This window comes from Oenanthe melanoleuca, chromosome 3 (genome assembly GCF_029582105.1).
Source record: "Oenanthe melanoleuca isolate GR-GAL-2019-014 chromosome 3, OMel1.0, whole genome shotgun sequence".
In the NCBI taxonomy this organism is placed as follows: domain Eukaryota; kingdom Metazoa; phylum Chordata; class Aves; order Passeriformes; family Muscicapidae; genus Oenanthe; species Oenanthe melanoleuca.
In genome coordinates this window covers 68,770,723-68,787,975 of record NC_079336.1, presented here as the reverse complement: position 1 = coordinate 68,787,975, position 17,253 = coordinate 68,770,723, and the positions used below count along the sequence as shown (strand labels likewise).

The window sequence follows — 17,253 nt, the reverse complement described above, 5'->3', positions numbered from 1 at the left end:
ATGACAGTAAATCGACCAGAGCTCCAGGTAGTCAGTCTTTTTGATTATCATGAGATCAGAGGGTAATATAGTTGGGAAGGAAATTCAATAGGTCAGACCAGGTTGCCCAGGGCTGGACTGGACAGCAAGACCAATCAAGCAAAGAGATACAATCTTTCAAATTTTTTACTATTACTTCTGCAGGTTTGCACTACTGTATGGCTGTGTAACATGGACAAATTTCTCAGTTACAAAATGTAAAATAACGGTACAAAAATAAGCGCTTCAACTGCTTTAATTCTGCTTACCATGTAAGCAAAAACAGGGGTATATTCCTCACTGGCTTTTAGATCAGTCTATTGCTTCCACAGGAAAGCACCATGATGTGCCAAAGCCTGAAGCCTGACATCTGCTGCCAAACTGCAGTGAGCTCGAGACTCCCAGAGAGTTCACCAGGGGCCAGCAGAGGCACAGCATTCTGCCATGTGTGGCACAACGCAGGACCAGAACCAACAGCACAGCACATCCTCCCTCCCCAGTTCCATTTTTCCCCATTATGAAGGCTGGCTGTACAGGGATAAACACAATCCATGTTGAGGATCTTCCTCGGGTTCGATCTTACTCGTCATTCCAAACCAAACTGCAGCTGAGCATCTTGTAAGTGCTGCAAGATCAATTTATAACTGATCAGGCAGCGCCAGGCAGGATTCATCATGCAGTGTACTTTTCCTCCCCCTGCTTTTTTGCTTTGTGGTAGCGGTTGTAATTATTATACAGATCCTTGAAGACTTCCCTCACACCTGCTGGGAGTGATGTATTTAAGAACTTGATGTCCCGTTCAATGCAAAGGTCAAGGATGTGATATATTCCTTCTGTGAGATGTGCCTTCACAGCTGGGTGCAGAGTCACCTACAAGAAGAACAGAATTGCCTTAAACTTGAAGACAGAAAGGCAAGAAAACACAGTTTCCACAGTCAGTGCACATTAAATGCTGACAACGTTATCCCTTGCATCAGACCATCTGGAACAGCCCATTAGATAAAATTCAAGACTTTGACTTGTGCAGCATTTTCCTGGATTTTGCAAACATGTTTTGCAAAACAAGCACAGTCCTTGCAGTAAAATCCACAGGAGTACTATACACACTGCTGCAGTGGCAAAGACACTAATCATCCTGGAATCACATGGACACTCCTCAGCACAACTCTTAATTTAAAAATCCCTAAATTACTTGCCTTGGATTATACATTTCAGTAGATTCTGTATATCTCCTATAGGCTGTATGCTATTAAGTCAGTTTAAATGAGCACTTCCTTTAGGCTGCCCTCTCATTTACATTGGGTAGTCAAACAATTTTAACTTACCACTTAACAATTTCATATTTATCCAACGATTTTTTTTTCTGAGTACTTCAATGTGCAAGCCTTAATAAAAGAAGCCTTCAAAAATCTCAGGAGATGTATATTTCCCTAATCTGTTTTAACACCAGGAATCAGGTACCTTGCCAGAAGTCATGCAGAAAGTTGGAGGAATACAAGAAATGACTCAGGACTCGGCACCCTGCTCCCAACATTACCTCTGCTCAACCCCACAATCAGCAGGACTGCCACTAACAACAGGGAACATCAGTGCTGACTCTGGAGTCCTCTGCTGCTCCAGGCTAATTGAAATTTGTCCTGTGCTCACAAATCACTTGCTAAATACTTCACTGCTCAAGACAGTGCTGGCCTCTGGCATCATCACACTATTTTTACTGCAGAACCATGTCTTATCTTTGCTGAATCCCAAAATTAGCTTTATGCCTCCAGATGTGAGCCTCTGCACTCCAGGCCTAATGAAAATTACATAAAAAGCTGTCATTAAAATTCAAGCTTCTTTCTTCCTTAGGCAACTAATAAACTTTCTACTAATGAAGTGCACTCCTCATCAATGTGACAGGCTCCCGCCCTCTTTCTGCCCTAGAAGTGGAACGGCTACTGTGCTTTGTTAGATCCACTAACATAGCAGGAAAAAACATATAGCAGGCATCAAGGCACAAAAGACTTCCTTTAGATCTGTGACCTTGAAGAGTTTGCATGTCCAAGAGGTTGTAAATTTTTCCCTTCTCTGTCAGTTGATCAATTGGTTTGTTTACAACAGATGTTATTTCTCCCTACAATGTGCAATACAGTTGGAGAATAGCTGAGAATCACAGCTCCCAGTGAATGCACTGGGCTGGGTTCTCCCTTCCTAGGGCAGAGAAATGACTGCAGAGAACAAGGACAGGAAAACCCACAGCTAATGACAATATGGACCAGATGGCCCACTTGGGATAAGCAGCTATCTCAGAGCTGCAGTTAATGGAACTGCATCCCTCACATCACAAATTCATCTGGACCCATGCCTTATTTGGGCCATTCTTGCTTTGCAGTTTCCTATAAACACCAATAACACCATAGGAAGCAGAACCAAAGATTTAAACAGCTGCCACTACTGGCTGGCAGTTAATTATACTTGTAAGTGGTTTATGGTCTATACAGTCAGCACAACCAATTTGTCAAGCATTATAGAGCTCTTGATGTGAGACATTAAATGTGTGAAGAGGTATTTCACTATTGCTGAATTAAGCAACAGCTCACAGGCAACAAGCAGAAAGCACTGTCAACAGTATGAAAGAGATGCCACCCACTTCAGTAAGTAATCTTTCTAGATTAATACAAAATAGCTTGTGATATAAAGAGGAAGCACTGAGGGAGCTGTTACACAGCCACTTTAGGGTAAGTGACTGCTTAGGCCAGTAGTTTTCATCAGTTCTAGTTCACAGACCCTTAAAAAGGGTCCAGTAAGTGTGCAGATGCCTATATAAAGACTTAAATCTACTAACATGTTTTTTTCAGTTATCTTTGATAGACCCTCAGGGTCTTCATATCACAGGAAGAAAGCCACTGATCCTGACTTGGAAGAGATGAATGGTTAAAAGAGTTTTTCTCTCCCTCTGCAGAGTAACATGAAAGATGTGTACACGCCCCATTTAAGACAGGCATCTGAGGCCTCTCTTTCCTCTGATATCCATCAATTCTCAGCAGTCTAATGAGCAAATAAATCATCGCCTACTTGTGATCTATCTCTTCTGTCAGACAGAAAACACTCCTCTGCCACAGTGTCTGGTGGCTCACTACACCAATTCCCCCTTCCACACCCAAAGGTTCCATGAATACATTACTGATCTGTGGTTTCAGCTACCATCCATCACTTCCCATTTCCCAGTGAACATCTCGCACAAAACTTTCCTAGAAACCTCATGAGACTGTGTACTCCTGCTAACACTGAGACAAGTGTCCTTTAAACTTAAAAAGGTCGTTTGACAATTCAAGTCAGGCTTTCAGACTTACATTCAGTGATGACCAGATTACAGAATTCACAGATGGTTAAAGGGAACAGAAGTCGTCTTAACAGCAATTTTCCCTTTGTTGAACTACTACATTCACTATGTAAACAATAACCAAAGAACCAGGAACACTAAATAATATGCCTAAAACCTGACATCTCCCATTGTTTTGCTCTCCCACCCTGCTCCCCCTCTCAAAAAATAAAGAAAAAAGAAACAAGATGAGGGACAGAGAAGGCAGCAAAGTTTAACCTCTGTAATAACCTTCATGTTTAGTTACACCACAGAAACAAAGCACCGGTTAGGTTTTGTGGTTTTTTGTAAAAAAACCTAAAAAAAAAGACTAAATTTCCTTTCTGTATTTCAGCCCAGGCCAGAATCACAAATAATCAGTTTGCAGGTACCTACAACGCAAGCAGCATTCAAACCCTGGTGAAATCTAAACCTATTGGGCTGAAGAAAATGACAAGCTGAAGTTATCTTTGGATGAGAGACTTATCTGGCTCTGACATACATAAGAGTAGTTGCTTTCAGTAAGGATCAGAATGATATCTTTGTTACAGAAGGAGAATTACTGAAAAGTTAACAATTCTTGTCCTGGTAACATTTTTTCCATTCACCTATTCATTTAGACCTTATTAAAAGATACTTTCCAGGAGAATGATCCACCATTACTTTGCCAGATGGGGCCTTAATTACTGTCAGTCCTGGACAACTGAGAGCATATGGGAGATAAACTTAACTACCAGATGTATAAGGAAGACATTTTTTACAATGGTGGTGGCAAAACTCTGCAACAGGTTGCCCAGAGAGGTGGTGGTTACCTCATCCCTGGAAACATCCAAGGCCCGGTTGGATATGACTGTGAGCAACCCGATCTATTTCAAGATGTCCCTGCCCATTGCAGAGGACTTGGACTAGATGACCTCTAAACGTTATCTTTCAACCTTTTAACCCAAACCATCCTATGATTCTATGAAGAAAAGCAACACCCAACATGGCACTAAAACAAAGCAGCTTTGTACCTGGGTACTGCATTGGTCTACCTTAAAAGAAAAAACCCACAGCCCACACCTTTAGAAAATTTTCCAGGAGTTTGGTAAGAAAGATTCTCAGGAACTCTTGCATAATATAACAGTCTGGATCAAACCTATACCTCCATGAGGCATAACAATTTCTGTAACTTCACAAATTTTAAAAAATTTAACAGAGCTGCCTTTGGAACAGAAACTCCAAAACTAGTACAATACTGTCACTTTCAAGATAAATGAGAACATACCTTCTGCAGTTCAGTCACGTACTGGGCCACCATGAAAGCAGAAAACACAGTGAAGCTCTCCATTTCTGCAGCAATATGAGTATACATCCGTTCCACCAAGTGTGCACATTTCAGTATCATTTCAAACTCATCCATGTTGCCTAAAACACAAAGTGAGATGCACCCTGACATTTGAGGCTTAAAAACATTAGAGACAAAAGCCCAAAGAATCACTCAGTCTTCCATGATCCTTGAACAACACAAGGCCAAGAACAGTTTGCCTATTTTATCATCTTTTCTTATCAAGCCACAGCTAGAGGCCCCCCACAACACACAAAATACATCTCTTAGAATGGCTATTTTGTAAGAGCACGCTGATTTCAATTTCATGTGCACTGCAAGACAAAAATTACTTGTTATAGATGTTGAAGTGCTCAAAACAGCAGTTATGGTCCCTTCCACAATTCAGTCCCAACTAGCACTGTGGAGGAGAGAACAAGGAGACAAGAAAATTGTATTCCCTACCTAGAGAAAATCAGAAGACATTTCTTAAACACAGCATAGTAAGAAAGTTTTCTGATGAGATCTATTATGTGGAATATAGCAGCAAAAGCTACATCACTGGAGACATCTGAAGTGAGACTAGAGAGATCAGCTGAGAATTAACTCAGAAGGCAGAGAATGAAGAGAGCTAGTACAAACAAGGGAGAAGGGAAATCCAGAAATTACTTTCATGTTATCTGTTACAAAAACAGAACAATCCTGTAAAGAAAAACAGCATCATTTTCAGCTTGAGGATGCCATATACCTGTAAGCTTCCTGTGATGATTTCCTTATGTAAACATATTGCAGAAGCAAGAAAACTCTCGAAATCTGGCACCAGTTTAACATACCTTTTCCTCTATCACTGAGCCTCAGCTAATTCATTCCTCTATAATGAATACATACTCTAATATTTGCCCATAGCTGTGGGCAACATGTCAGCTGAGATAAATCTGAACTGGCAGAGGCTGTAGGACATCAGCAGAAAGCTGGGATACAATCATTTTCAGAAGTCAATTTGTCTCAAAACTCTCCACCATTAATGACAGGGTATTTGTGTCCTGACCATCTTAATCATTGTGGACATCTCTGACTTGTCTACTTTGACAAACTTGTCTACTTTGTAAATTCTTTAATAACTTCCAGTAAGAAGTCTGCTTTTTCCCCTTCCTCTTAGGATATTTACTTACACTTATTCCAAATCCTTGACCATACAGATTTATTATCTAATCCCAACTGATGCTTCAGATACATGTTGAGTTCTTACACTTAGCACAGAATGGTGACAACTCAGCTCTGTAGTAAACATAGTTCCAATCTCAAGAAATTCCATTTAGTAGCATCCATTTGGGGTTACAACTCACACATATTAGCATGAATCACTGGAGCTCACAGCCACTATGCTTGCAGATACAGGGGTTGATAGCAGAGCAGAAATAGAGCACAGCAAGCCTTACTGCTTCCTGTTTACTTTCCAGCCAGTCAGTGAAGAATAACTAATCCACCAGAAGCAATGCTGCCAGTTTCAACGCCACAGCTAGTTTTGAGAACTTTGTTCTGCTCAGCATCTCCTCTTCTAGAGTATATATATATATATAGATACATACTCTATATATACATATATATACATATATATATACATATATATATATGTATAGAGAGAGAGAGAGAGATAATATATATATAATGCAAAGTTGGAAAAGATACAGTACCTTTGTCTCCTTTCTGACGTCCTTCATGCATGACAGAAACAACCAGACGATGGAAACTGCACAAAAAAGATGGTGCTGCTTTCAAGAGCACCTGAAAAAGACATGAAATAAAAACATCTGAGATTACATAGTAGAGGGAGTGGAGAGGGTAGAAACTATCTTTTCATTCTGCATCCTCAGCCATTTATGCTTCTAGAATCAATCACAGAAAAAGGAAACATTTTTTCCTAACCTAGCATCAGATGTTCAATCCCCTGCCAAAGAACAACAATGCAAAACCAAGCAAAGCAGAACAATTGAAATTATGTGATTTTTGAGATTCCCAGCCTTTTAAATGACAAACAGTACAAAGCACTTTCATACTATCAAGACAAAATATTTCAAAACTATACTAAAAAAATTCTATCACTGTTTGCTCTTTCAAACTTTTCCTCCTTCTCCCAGCCCCTCACCTTTGGATGACATTGCACAATAGAGAAGAGCACTTCATGGACCCCCAGGAAGACACCATGATACTCTTCTGTCTTCAGATGATCCAGAGGGACTGCTAGAAGAATGCTGAATGCCAATGAAACGTGATGTGGATTCACAAGAACCCCTTCTCCCTGCCTTAGCAGAGCTGCTACAGTCTCTAGAATAGGTATAACTATGATGGGAATCAGTGACTGGTCCTCACAGGCCTCTTTGATTTGCAGCTACAAGACAGGAAACAGAAAATGAGAAATGCATTAGCCATTTATCATTGGTGTTGGAACACCAGAAAACCCTGAGGCTCTGCCTGTAGTCAATGGAACTAGACCTGTGCTAGCTGGACTGGCAGGGAGAGACTCCTGCACCTGAGCCACTTTCATGCAACTGTGCTCTGTGTGAGGATGCATATGATGCATTTCAAACAAACACTGCTGTGAGCATAACTGGAATAGCAACTATAACAGCAACTATTCCCCAGCCCCCCAGAGCCCAGCACCTCTTTGCACCTCTTCACATGAATCAAATGATGCAGTTCACTCTTTTACATGCATGAAGACATACCAAAAAGGGCAGAAACTGCAAGCTTATGATTTCCAGGCATTGCAGAACCAACCTCTGATAAATTCTTGCCTAGAGATATCATCCCAAGAGAAGAAAAACCCACATCACTAGGTTTATATGCTGTACAAATGAAGGGCTGGAAACTTGGGTTTTATTAGTTTCCCTCTCATAATTCAAAGAATTTATATAATTACTATTTTCTATAAGCACTTTTTAAATTTTGTTTTGCTGCTGTTGGCTTCTGCTGCAACACATGGCTGACAGTTATCTTCTCCTTTGAACAGGAGGAAGGACAGGAGACAAACTCTCTACCCTGCAGTCTAACAAGTTTCTCCCAAGCTGCATATTATATGGTGTAGTTCTATAAAATTACTGTGTGTAAGAAATGGATCACTATACTCACAGGAGGAGATTTACTTGAGGAAGGAGGAGAAAAAGGGTCTAGATAAAAACATTCAGATGAATCTGGCATGGATTTGTTTAGTTTTTGTTCCTATGTGCCTCTGTGCACTGCTAGAGACTCTAACAGATAGGAGGGGTAGGTAATGAAGTTACAGTAAAGAGATACTTACAGCTAAAGCTGTGATTATCTGTGGGCTGGCAAACCAGAAAGCTTTCTCTTTGTCTCCAGTTAATGGGCAGCTGAGCAACAATTTGGTTAGCGTAACAGCTGACAATACTTCCTGCAGAAAGCAGACGGATCATCAGTCAGGGGTACAAGGCACACTGGCTCCTTTCAAGTACAGAAGAGCTCTTTCAAGGCCAATGCCACTTTTGAGCATTTCCAGAGCCTTGACACATGAAAGGCCTCCCACCAATACTTCTCTTTGGAAATTGTGGAGTAAGCAGCAGCTCAACAGAATTCAGTGCACCGAGCAGCACTGACCCAAATGTATTTTATGCCACATTTGCTCCACAATTAACTTACTGTACAAAAAGGCTTACATGACTTTTAAGAAAGGAAAGCCTTCTCATACAACTGCCACTAGATAACAGAGGGAAGCAGATGCAATACAAGGATACAAATACACTACAAATTAAGAATACTGCTTTTGGCAGCATGGTTTTACTTTACAGTTGTTTATACAGACTGATAAAAGAAGCATATTGCAAACTACATTCAGGTGGCAGGAATTATTGGTGCAGTTCAGGAATTTCAGATACACTTTCAAAAAGATGCATCAAGAATTGATGCAGCACATCCACATCTCTTTCTGACAAAAAAGACAGGGCTGGACAACCCCACAAGTTTAATCCAAGTGTCATTCTCAAGCCACTGGGCTTTCTATGGAGCATACAGCTGACTTTGTTGCCAAAAGTGCTCCATACAGCACCACTGGTGCTTAAGCTGCTCTGAAGAAGGGAACAGAATTTAAAAAGATACTGAGTGCTATCTGGTTATTGCTGAATAGTCTTTAGAGCAACAAGTACCAAAAGCACAGGTGTAGTTTTGGTTTTACTTTAAAATGCCAGCACTTTTGAAAGTGCCTTTAACCTTATAAAAAAGAGCCACAGACAAAAACTGACTGCTTGTATGTGTTGTGCAAGAGGTCTGAGCAGCAAGTAGGAAAGAGCTTTCAGCATGGCAGCCATGTGATTTCTGTCAATACATGGAATTGAGACTGCTGAGCCCTTAAGCTGGACAGAAAGTTTTCTTGAGTAGGTTTGCATGATCTTTCCACTTCTGAGGTTATGTACAGAACATAGCAGAGTAACCAAGCCCTTATCCCATGTAAATTAATTTGACCTGACCAATGAACATAAAGCAGGAAGAAGAAAAATATATTTAACAAACGTCATTCAGCCAACAACCTTTTCTCAAGATATAGCAGACCACAGAAGGAAGTTGACAATAGATTAAGCTCATGCCTTACTTTAGCCTTCTGCTGCCAAACATTCCTCACTTCTAGTCCCTGCAGCACCAGGCTCATTATGGCATAAAACTCCTCGGCAGAGCAGTTTCCCAGCACCTTGACAAGCACCTCTGTCAGCTCCATCTCCACACTTCGGATCATCTGGGTTGTTATTGCAGGACCTGCATATTCAAGAAAGAAAAGCAATCAATTCCCAAGACAAGGACTTCCACAGGTAAAAATAGGGCAAACTGAAAATGTAACAGCTCTGGGGATACCTTTTTAACACTCAAATACATAGAGGGCTTGATACTTTACCTTTCTCCACTAGTGCAATGACTTGATGATCTCCAGTATATCCTTCCCTCAGGTTCACAGAGCAGTCATCATAGCAATAAAAAGTCTTCAATATTACAGAAAGACTACACCAAAGCAGCTGCACAAGCCAAGGGAGCAGGCTAAACAAGCCACAGGTCTTTTCTACAAATGGTGGCCAGAGATCCATCACAAATCACAAAAGCATAAAGCTTTTTCTATGACTACTTAATGGCAATACAAACACTGAGATCACAACTGCAGTTCACTTGAACAGTAGTCTCCAAAGCAGGGTGTGCACAAGACAGTACACTGGGGTGTGGGAATTATAAAAAAAAAATCTTTAATATAAAAAGATATTTAAAACAGTGTTTATTTCATCTTTATCTCATGCTTTTAAAGCATTTTCTGTATGTGTGCTTTGTAATGTACATAATGGAGTAGCACATGCATAATTTATAAGTAAATTATATTCAGGCTGTGTGCTCAATTTCTTAGTTTTTTTAATGATAAGTCTGTGCAATCAAAAATGTTTGGAGACCACTGCACCAGAGCATGCCAGTAGTAAGTTTGACAAATTCCAACAGTTTGAAGAAGTCAAAGAGAACAGTTGTGCCTGCTCTGTGTTCGTCTCATTCTGAATGAGACAATATAAAGGAGCCAATAGGTCCCACAGCTAGCAGCAGAGGTTTTTCATGTAATCTCCAGCCCTGGCTCTTTATTTGATGAGGATAAAGGAACAGCCTGCCAATATCCCATAGAATTTATCAGAATTACCACATGGTGTTCAGCATCCTTAACAGTTAGGTAACTTCCACTGTTCTGTAAACTCACCTACCAGATACAAAAGCAGGTGAGTATTTTACTCTTAAGATCTGACCTGACGCAAATTAGCTGCTTCAGTGCCTACTATACAAATTACATGAGCAGGACACTGCACTTCTCCCTATCTCCAGAAGTATTACCATGTTCCAGTTATCTTCAAAATGTTCTACCAGGGATGAGTAACTCAGAACCTCAACTTTATTAAGATGTTAACATCCATCAGAACATCATTACCAAACTAGATGGTGACTGTGGTCCAGTTACCACAATATTGCCTCCTTGAAAATTTTCCTGTTATGCATCTAAAAAACGATAGCCTGCTGTTTTAACACAAGTCAACAAATACAGACTTTTAAAGAGGCTGTACACTTTGTTAAATGGCTTTTAAACTCACAAAATCAGCAAAGGAGGTGGAGAAAGAGAGTTTTCATACCTGAAAGGAGCCTTTTTATAGCAAAAACAACCATAATTGCAGTTTCTTTTCCAGGATACAGCTCTGGCATGGAGCAGAAGACGGTCAGGAACTGCAAGGCAAGCTGAAGGAACTGCAGATTACTCCCTGCACAGGGCAGCTCTCTCAGTATCTGAGAGTAAAACTCTTGGTACAGCTTAATACGGGGCCGCTCCAAAAGCGCACTGGGCTCCTTCTGCCAGTCCTTGACAGAGTGACTCAGATCTGCTTTGAGGAGAGTAGTGACAGATGGTATGAATGCTAAAGGCAAAAGCTGGTTTGGGGTGCTATTCTGAAGACCATGTTCAACAGTTCTAACCATCTGCAGAACTACTGGTTCCAACAGAGAAGAGAACACATCAGCAGAATGCAGCCTCTTTTCTGGCAGCTGCTGGAGGTGCAGTGTGACAACATGACAGAGTGTGGTGAATGCTGTAAGCAGTAACTGCTCAGCTGCAGGATTCCAGTTTTTCCAGTCTTTGCTTTTGGCTGCACCTGTGTCTGGCCTGCAGCTCACCAGGAAAGACATGAACTTTTCCAAGTTGAGCTTCACACTTTGTCTTCGTTCAATAACCACCTGAAGAAAGTTTCCCAAAAACTCTTGGACTTCCTGGACATACTGTGCCCAAACAGGAACAGTAAAGACATCAGTGAAGAATTTGCTAGCTGTAAGCTGGGAGGTCATGACAGCCTCAAGGGTATCACTGGCATGTAACACCTTAAAAACAGAGTTGGCATTCCTGCCAGCTTGCAGGCATCTCAGGAGGTGGAGGCAAGTCCTTAAAACCTCCAGCAATAACAACTTGCTGCAAGAGACACTAGCCCTGGTATTAACTAGCAGGGACAGCAGCACCAGAAAACACCGAGTACAGTCAGAGGGAAAAAAACTGTCTAATTTCAGGAGAGAAACAATTTTTAGCAAACTCAGGCATCTTTGTAGCTGACGTTCTTTCAGGATGACAGGGCAGCCATTTTTTGCTAACAATATTATACATTGGGCAACTTTCTCCAGCGTTTTCCAAGACAAGCTCAGCTCATCCTTCAGCAGTTTGTTTTCTGATGGTACTTCCAATGGGTCAAGAGTTTTGCAAGGAGCCAGAATTTCTTCATGCCAAGGAACATTAGTCAGAGAGAGTTGCTGAAGTGGCAGATCTACTGAATCCCTGGTAGCAGTGGGCAACACCATAGCAAACTGATGAATAAGATGGGTCAGAAAAGCACAGTGCAGGACCTTCATTTCTGGTAGAAAAGAGCTGTGGATAAAACCAAGTGATATCTTTCCAATGCTGATGGAAGGCTCCTGGTCTGTGGCAGCTTCCTCAGCTTCAGCCAACATCAACGTCTCTAGAAGCACTTTTGCAATGTACTCTACATCTTTTAAGGAAATATAGGGCAACATGATGGACAGGTTGGACATGACGAGGTGCCAGTGTGCTGTGGGGTAGCTAAGCTCAGTTATCGCGCTGATATCTCCATCCCACGGTTCAGATTCTCCTCTCATGGCAGATCTTCCAGACTCCAGGATGAAAGCTGCAGCATGCTGCAAGGCCTGTAGGTCAGCTTCAGCCTGCATTAACATCACCTTCATTTTCTGGAGTGTGAACAGCTCTAAGCAGTATTTACTAGTGGAGGCAAAACCACCTGCAAGTTCCATAACTCTCCTCCAACACTTCTCCTTCACACCAGGCAAAGCTGAGATGCCCCCATGCCTTGCAGCAGGCTCGGTAACAGCAATTTCAGCTGTTGGAGACACGTATTTACTGCAGCTAACACCAAACAGAGTGTCTACCTCAACCCAAGTGTAAACAAGGAGGAGAGCAGCATCACTGGCCTTTCTTAGCCAAAGCTCTGACTTTTCTTCCTCTCTCCTAGGAGCCTGCAGCAGCTCCATCAGTGGCTGTGTTATTCCCCTCTGTATGTTTGCCATCAAACGCTGAGTGCGAAGCACCACAGGGGAAGGAGTGACATCATCTAGGCTCCTCATGTTGAACAGAAAAGCATGCAGCACCGAGCACAATGACATCAGCTTCAAGGCCATGTCAACTGACCCTTGAACAGCTGGAATGATAAGGGTCTGGCACTTCTCCACAAAGAGACACAGAATGTCCAGAATCTGGTTGGGTGGCAGTTCAAGAAGGCACTCACGAAGCTTTACTGTCAGGCCAGCAGAGAAGACAGACGGCCTCAGTTCATCAACAGCTGGCCGGCAAATGACTGTCAGCACTTTTTCAAAGAGCCGTGGGAACTGCCTCAGCTTGGAGTAGGTCTGGAATATGGTGCTGATCAGAGTCTCCTGCGGCTTCTTTGTACATGGCTCAGAGGCCTCGGCATCAATCCAAGCTGACGACACCAAGTCATCCAGGTCTGGCTCTACAATAAGGTGGTTTAATGACATCAAGAGTTTGAGACACCTGAACCAAGCAGGGATGGAAGCTTGGGAGTGTGTCAGCAGCACCTGTGCTAGCTTCCGGTAAAACTGAAACTGCACCTGCTTGTGCCGGATACGGTCACTGGCAACATTGTAGATATCACTGCTGACCACCAAGGTCAGAAGCTGCTCCAGAGCAAGCAGCTCTGTGCTCCAATCCACAGGGGAGAGCACATCGCTCCTCCCTGCCTTTTGCAGGTCAGAGAGCCTAAGACAGCCAAAAAGCCTGCTGAGCATGTGGAAACACACAAGGTGGTTTTCTGCCTTACAGTACGAGTCCAGAAAGAGCTTATATAGCAGGGACACTGAACCAGCCACAACCACTCCATGGAGGGCAGGCTCACACAAGTCACTGCCCAGCTTGGCCTGCACTGCGCTGGCTGGCAGCAAAAGAGTTTTCCAACCTCCTCTCTTCTTCTCCTGGGGATCCTGTTCTGGCAGCAGCTCTTCTTTGTAGGATGAGAAAAGCTCAGGCTGAAATAGCCCAACATGTAGCAAAGTTTCTATTTGGCTTCCTATTTCTCTGCTCAGGTACTGACGCACGTGGTTATCATCTGCTTGTGTCCAGCTCCTCACAGTCAGCAAGTGCCTCAGGAGCAAACATGGCTGGAACAAGCGACTTGTTACTTGCCCAAACACAAGTTTTGGGTTGGGTTGCTGCCTCTGGATCAGTAAGTACTGAGCAAAGGTAAGCTGGAGGACACTGAACAACTGGGAGTTCACAGCATTGTCAGAAGCCAGCTGCTGACATGCCAGCTTGGACAGCGTGCTGAGGAGATCAATCAAAAGCTCACACTTTGTTGTGTAAATGATGGACAGTGAAGGAGTAGAAAGGATGCCACTGGAGCAGCTCAGCAAGGTGCTGATGTTCTGCTGTGTTTTTTCAGAACAGGCCTCTGATAACCTTTTGTTTATGACCTGAAAAAAAGAAACAAAAACAAATCCCAAAACCCAGTCAATTTAGTATAGAAAGATAAAGCCCATCATAATGAACCAGCAACATCTTCTGGGAGTTGTGGTTCCCAACAGCTGCTGCTGGGCCTCTCACATCATAGGTTTCAAACTAGAAGCTCCACTGTCCTTGAATTTGTCTGCACCACCAGATGAGTAAGGAAGCCCTCATGCATGCTACTTGCAACAGCATAAAACTATTCCTACTTGATACTAATAGTTCATCCTGCATAAATGGAGCAGGGATAAATTTCTTCCCTTCTTGAATGGTCCCCAAAATTATGCTCCCAACAACAAAAAAACCACACAATACACATCCCTGCTCTGATACAGGGAGCTTATTTAATAAGGATGTCCATAACTAAATACCATCTTTATATTTGAAAATGAGACAGATCTGAAATGTGAATGACTATTCTCTTTTTTCTTTGAGGGATACACATTTCTAGAGTAATAATGTTGCATTTCTCTTCCTTTTCTCAAACTTTATGTGTATTTCCCTGCTGTCTTCTCCTTCAATCCACTTTTCACTCATTCCCTTTTCTCACCTTCAGATAATGTCTGTAACAAATTCAGTAACAATTTACAAATCTGCCTCTATTTTGTTAAATACCTCACCTGTCTCCTTACACCTTATTGTGGATGGTTCATCTCCTCATCTGGAACACTGCTGGACTAAAACAGACCCTTAAATTCTTCCCACTGGAAGAATTTAAGCACCTCTGTCCTTGGTGTTATGGGTATCTTGTCCTGTACCTCTGACTTAATCTTCATCCAGACAGGTTTTCATACCCAGACCACGTTTAAATTTGGCACACTTTCTGCATAACATCTCTGAAGCATAGATTAATTTAAGCAATTCTTCATACTTCACAGTTTGATTTCTACATGTAAAGACAATCTTCTCTTGCTTCCCTTCAATCTGATCAAAACTAAAAGGGTCATTTTCCCAGTCATTTTCACTGCCTTTGCAGCCACTCACTAATTCTGCCATTTTTAACCTTAGTGCTGCACAAATACAAACTGTATTGCAGGACACAAATAGAGAAACTTTCAGTGTAGGTCCTGCAAACTATCAGAATAATACATACTTCATGCAACATCTGACACTGTGAGGAAGAGTGAAGCACTGTAAGAGATACATATTGCTATCCAGAATTTAATCAGATATCCACAGTTATAGTTACCTGTGCAATTGGAAAACTGAGACCAACTGTCTTCCCACTCTTTAAGAGATCCTGCAGTCTTTTACTATGAATAACGTTGTCAAGATATGCCCAGAGTTTTTCAACAACTTCATCCTCCAGTTCAGATTTCTTGTTGTAGTTGGAAACCAATGTACGGCTTACCCAATCGAGTAAAACCTGTTAACAGAAGGGAAAACAAGAAATCTTTAACAACCCAAAACAGGAAAAAGCAAAAACAGGACAAAAGCAGTACCTCTTCACAGTTACAGCAGTTGTTCCTTGAGAACTGTGCTACATCCAAGCAGAATAGCCTCTGAGCGAGCAGAGGAGCCTGCCCCAAAGGCTTCAATTCCTAAGAGCTTACACTCATTACCTAACGTTGGAACTGTGCTTGCATGTACTATCCCAAAACAGCTTTCAGGAGTGAACATCTTTATTCTAATTCTAACAGTTGATACTGGTTAGCAAATGCAGTCTTTTAATTCAGTGCTCAGAGAATCACCTGGTTTTCACTTTCTGACAGTTGCTATTCCACTCACATCCTCCTTTTCGTATGTTTAAATTCATTACCTAGATTCACAAGCCTAGGAATTTAGATGGGTGCAAACTGGAAAAGGTTGAAATCTACTAATTACTGTTTTAAAACTGAAGTTGTGGTGTATGGCTAAGTTTAATATTCTAAGTAACTGAAATAACAAGCACCCAAAACAAGATCTCATGATGTGCAAACTCTAGACCCCAAAGTACTACCAGGAGGAATAGGACAAGAAACCCCTAACCCAGGGAAACACTGCAGACCTTCAAGAAACAAGCTCAAAACAAAAGACTTAGGAGACAGGATGGACAAGAGAAGACCAAATCAGCTTCCAAGCAGCAGTCCGTGAATCCACTGTGTGCTCTTTGCTCATGCACAACCAACACACACATAGTTCACAGTCAGTCCTCCCATCCTGAAGTTCTTGCTTTTAACTATGATCAAAAGCATCTGACTTCGGAGTATCCTGTACTGGACATAATACCAACGGCAATGACAGCTCTGAACACAATGATTTCTTGTGTCTCTGAGAGATTGAACACAGGCACAACCCTCTCTACAAAAAAAGCTTCTTCCATCCTACACGAATGCAGGTTTTTGTGCTGAAGCTACCTGCAAAACATTTCATGTAACTACAAAGAAATCAAGAGCTGATCACAGTCCTCAATCAGTGCTACATTTACAGTGCTATCAAGCTAGCTAGAAGCTAGATCTGGATTTTAAGAACTGATTCATCAACAGCAGCAATCCGCCATCGGCATTTTTTTCTTTCATCACTGCTCACCACTAAAAAGTACTCACTTGCTCCTTATTGGGCAGGACGCACTGGTGAGAAACCCACGCGAACCGGGCTAGCTTGAGTTTGTCCTCCCAAGAAGTATTGGGGTTTTTCAGCTTCACGTAAATGCCGGAGTAGATGGCTGCCATGGGGGCGGCACGTGGGAACGGCGAGAGGCAGACCCGCGTCTGGAAGACACGCCGAGCAAGGAGAAGGCGGTCGGTCGGACGGGCAGCGCCCCGCACCCGGCTCTCCCCACGTGGCCCCGCTCGGGCCCAAGCGCCCTCCGCCCGCGGCCCCGCTCCCACCTCTCACACCAGCCCCCGCTTCCACTCGCTGGGCCGCCGCTGCCAGCTCCGCGCACCCGGTACGGCCGGGACCTCCCCGCCGGCCGCGGTCCCCGCCGGGCCCTGTCCCCGCCGGGCCCTGTCCTCGCCGAGCCGCGCCAGCCGAGCGCCGGGCCCGGGAGGCGGCGCGCTGGGGAGAGCCCGCTCCCATTGGCGGCCAGAGGGCGCTTGCGCGGCCCCGGCCCCGCTCCCG

At 42.8% G+C, this 17,253-nt stretch overlaps 1 protein-coding gene across 1 annotated transcript; it reads right to left on the bottom strand.

Moving 5' to 3' along the window:
* Positions 1 to 147: 147 nt before the first annotated feature.
* On the bottom strand, positions 148 to 16,974 carry URB2 (URB2 ribosome biogenesis homolog). The gene is made up of 9 exons (XM_056486414.1): positions 16,737 to 16,974; positions 15,401 to 15,577; positions 10,817 to 14,180; positions 9,265 to 9,425; positions 7,963 to 8,073; positions 6,811 to 7,053; positions 6,359 to 6,449; positions 4,626 to 4,765; positions 148 to 888 (listed from the first exon to the last, which is right to left on the bottom strand). The coding sequence occupies exons 1-9, from the start codon at positions 16,860 to 16,862 to the stop codon at positions 691 to 693; spliced, it is 4,611 nt and encodes a 1,536-aa protein (XP_056342389.1). The 5' UTR covers positions 16,863 to 16,974; the 3' UTR covers positions 148 to 690.
* Between the last annotated feature and the right edge of the window lie 279 nt (positions 16,975 to 17,253).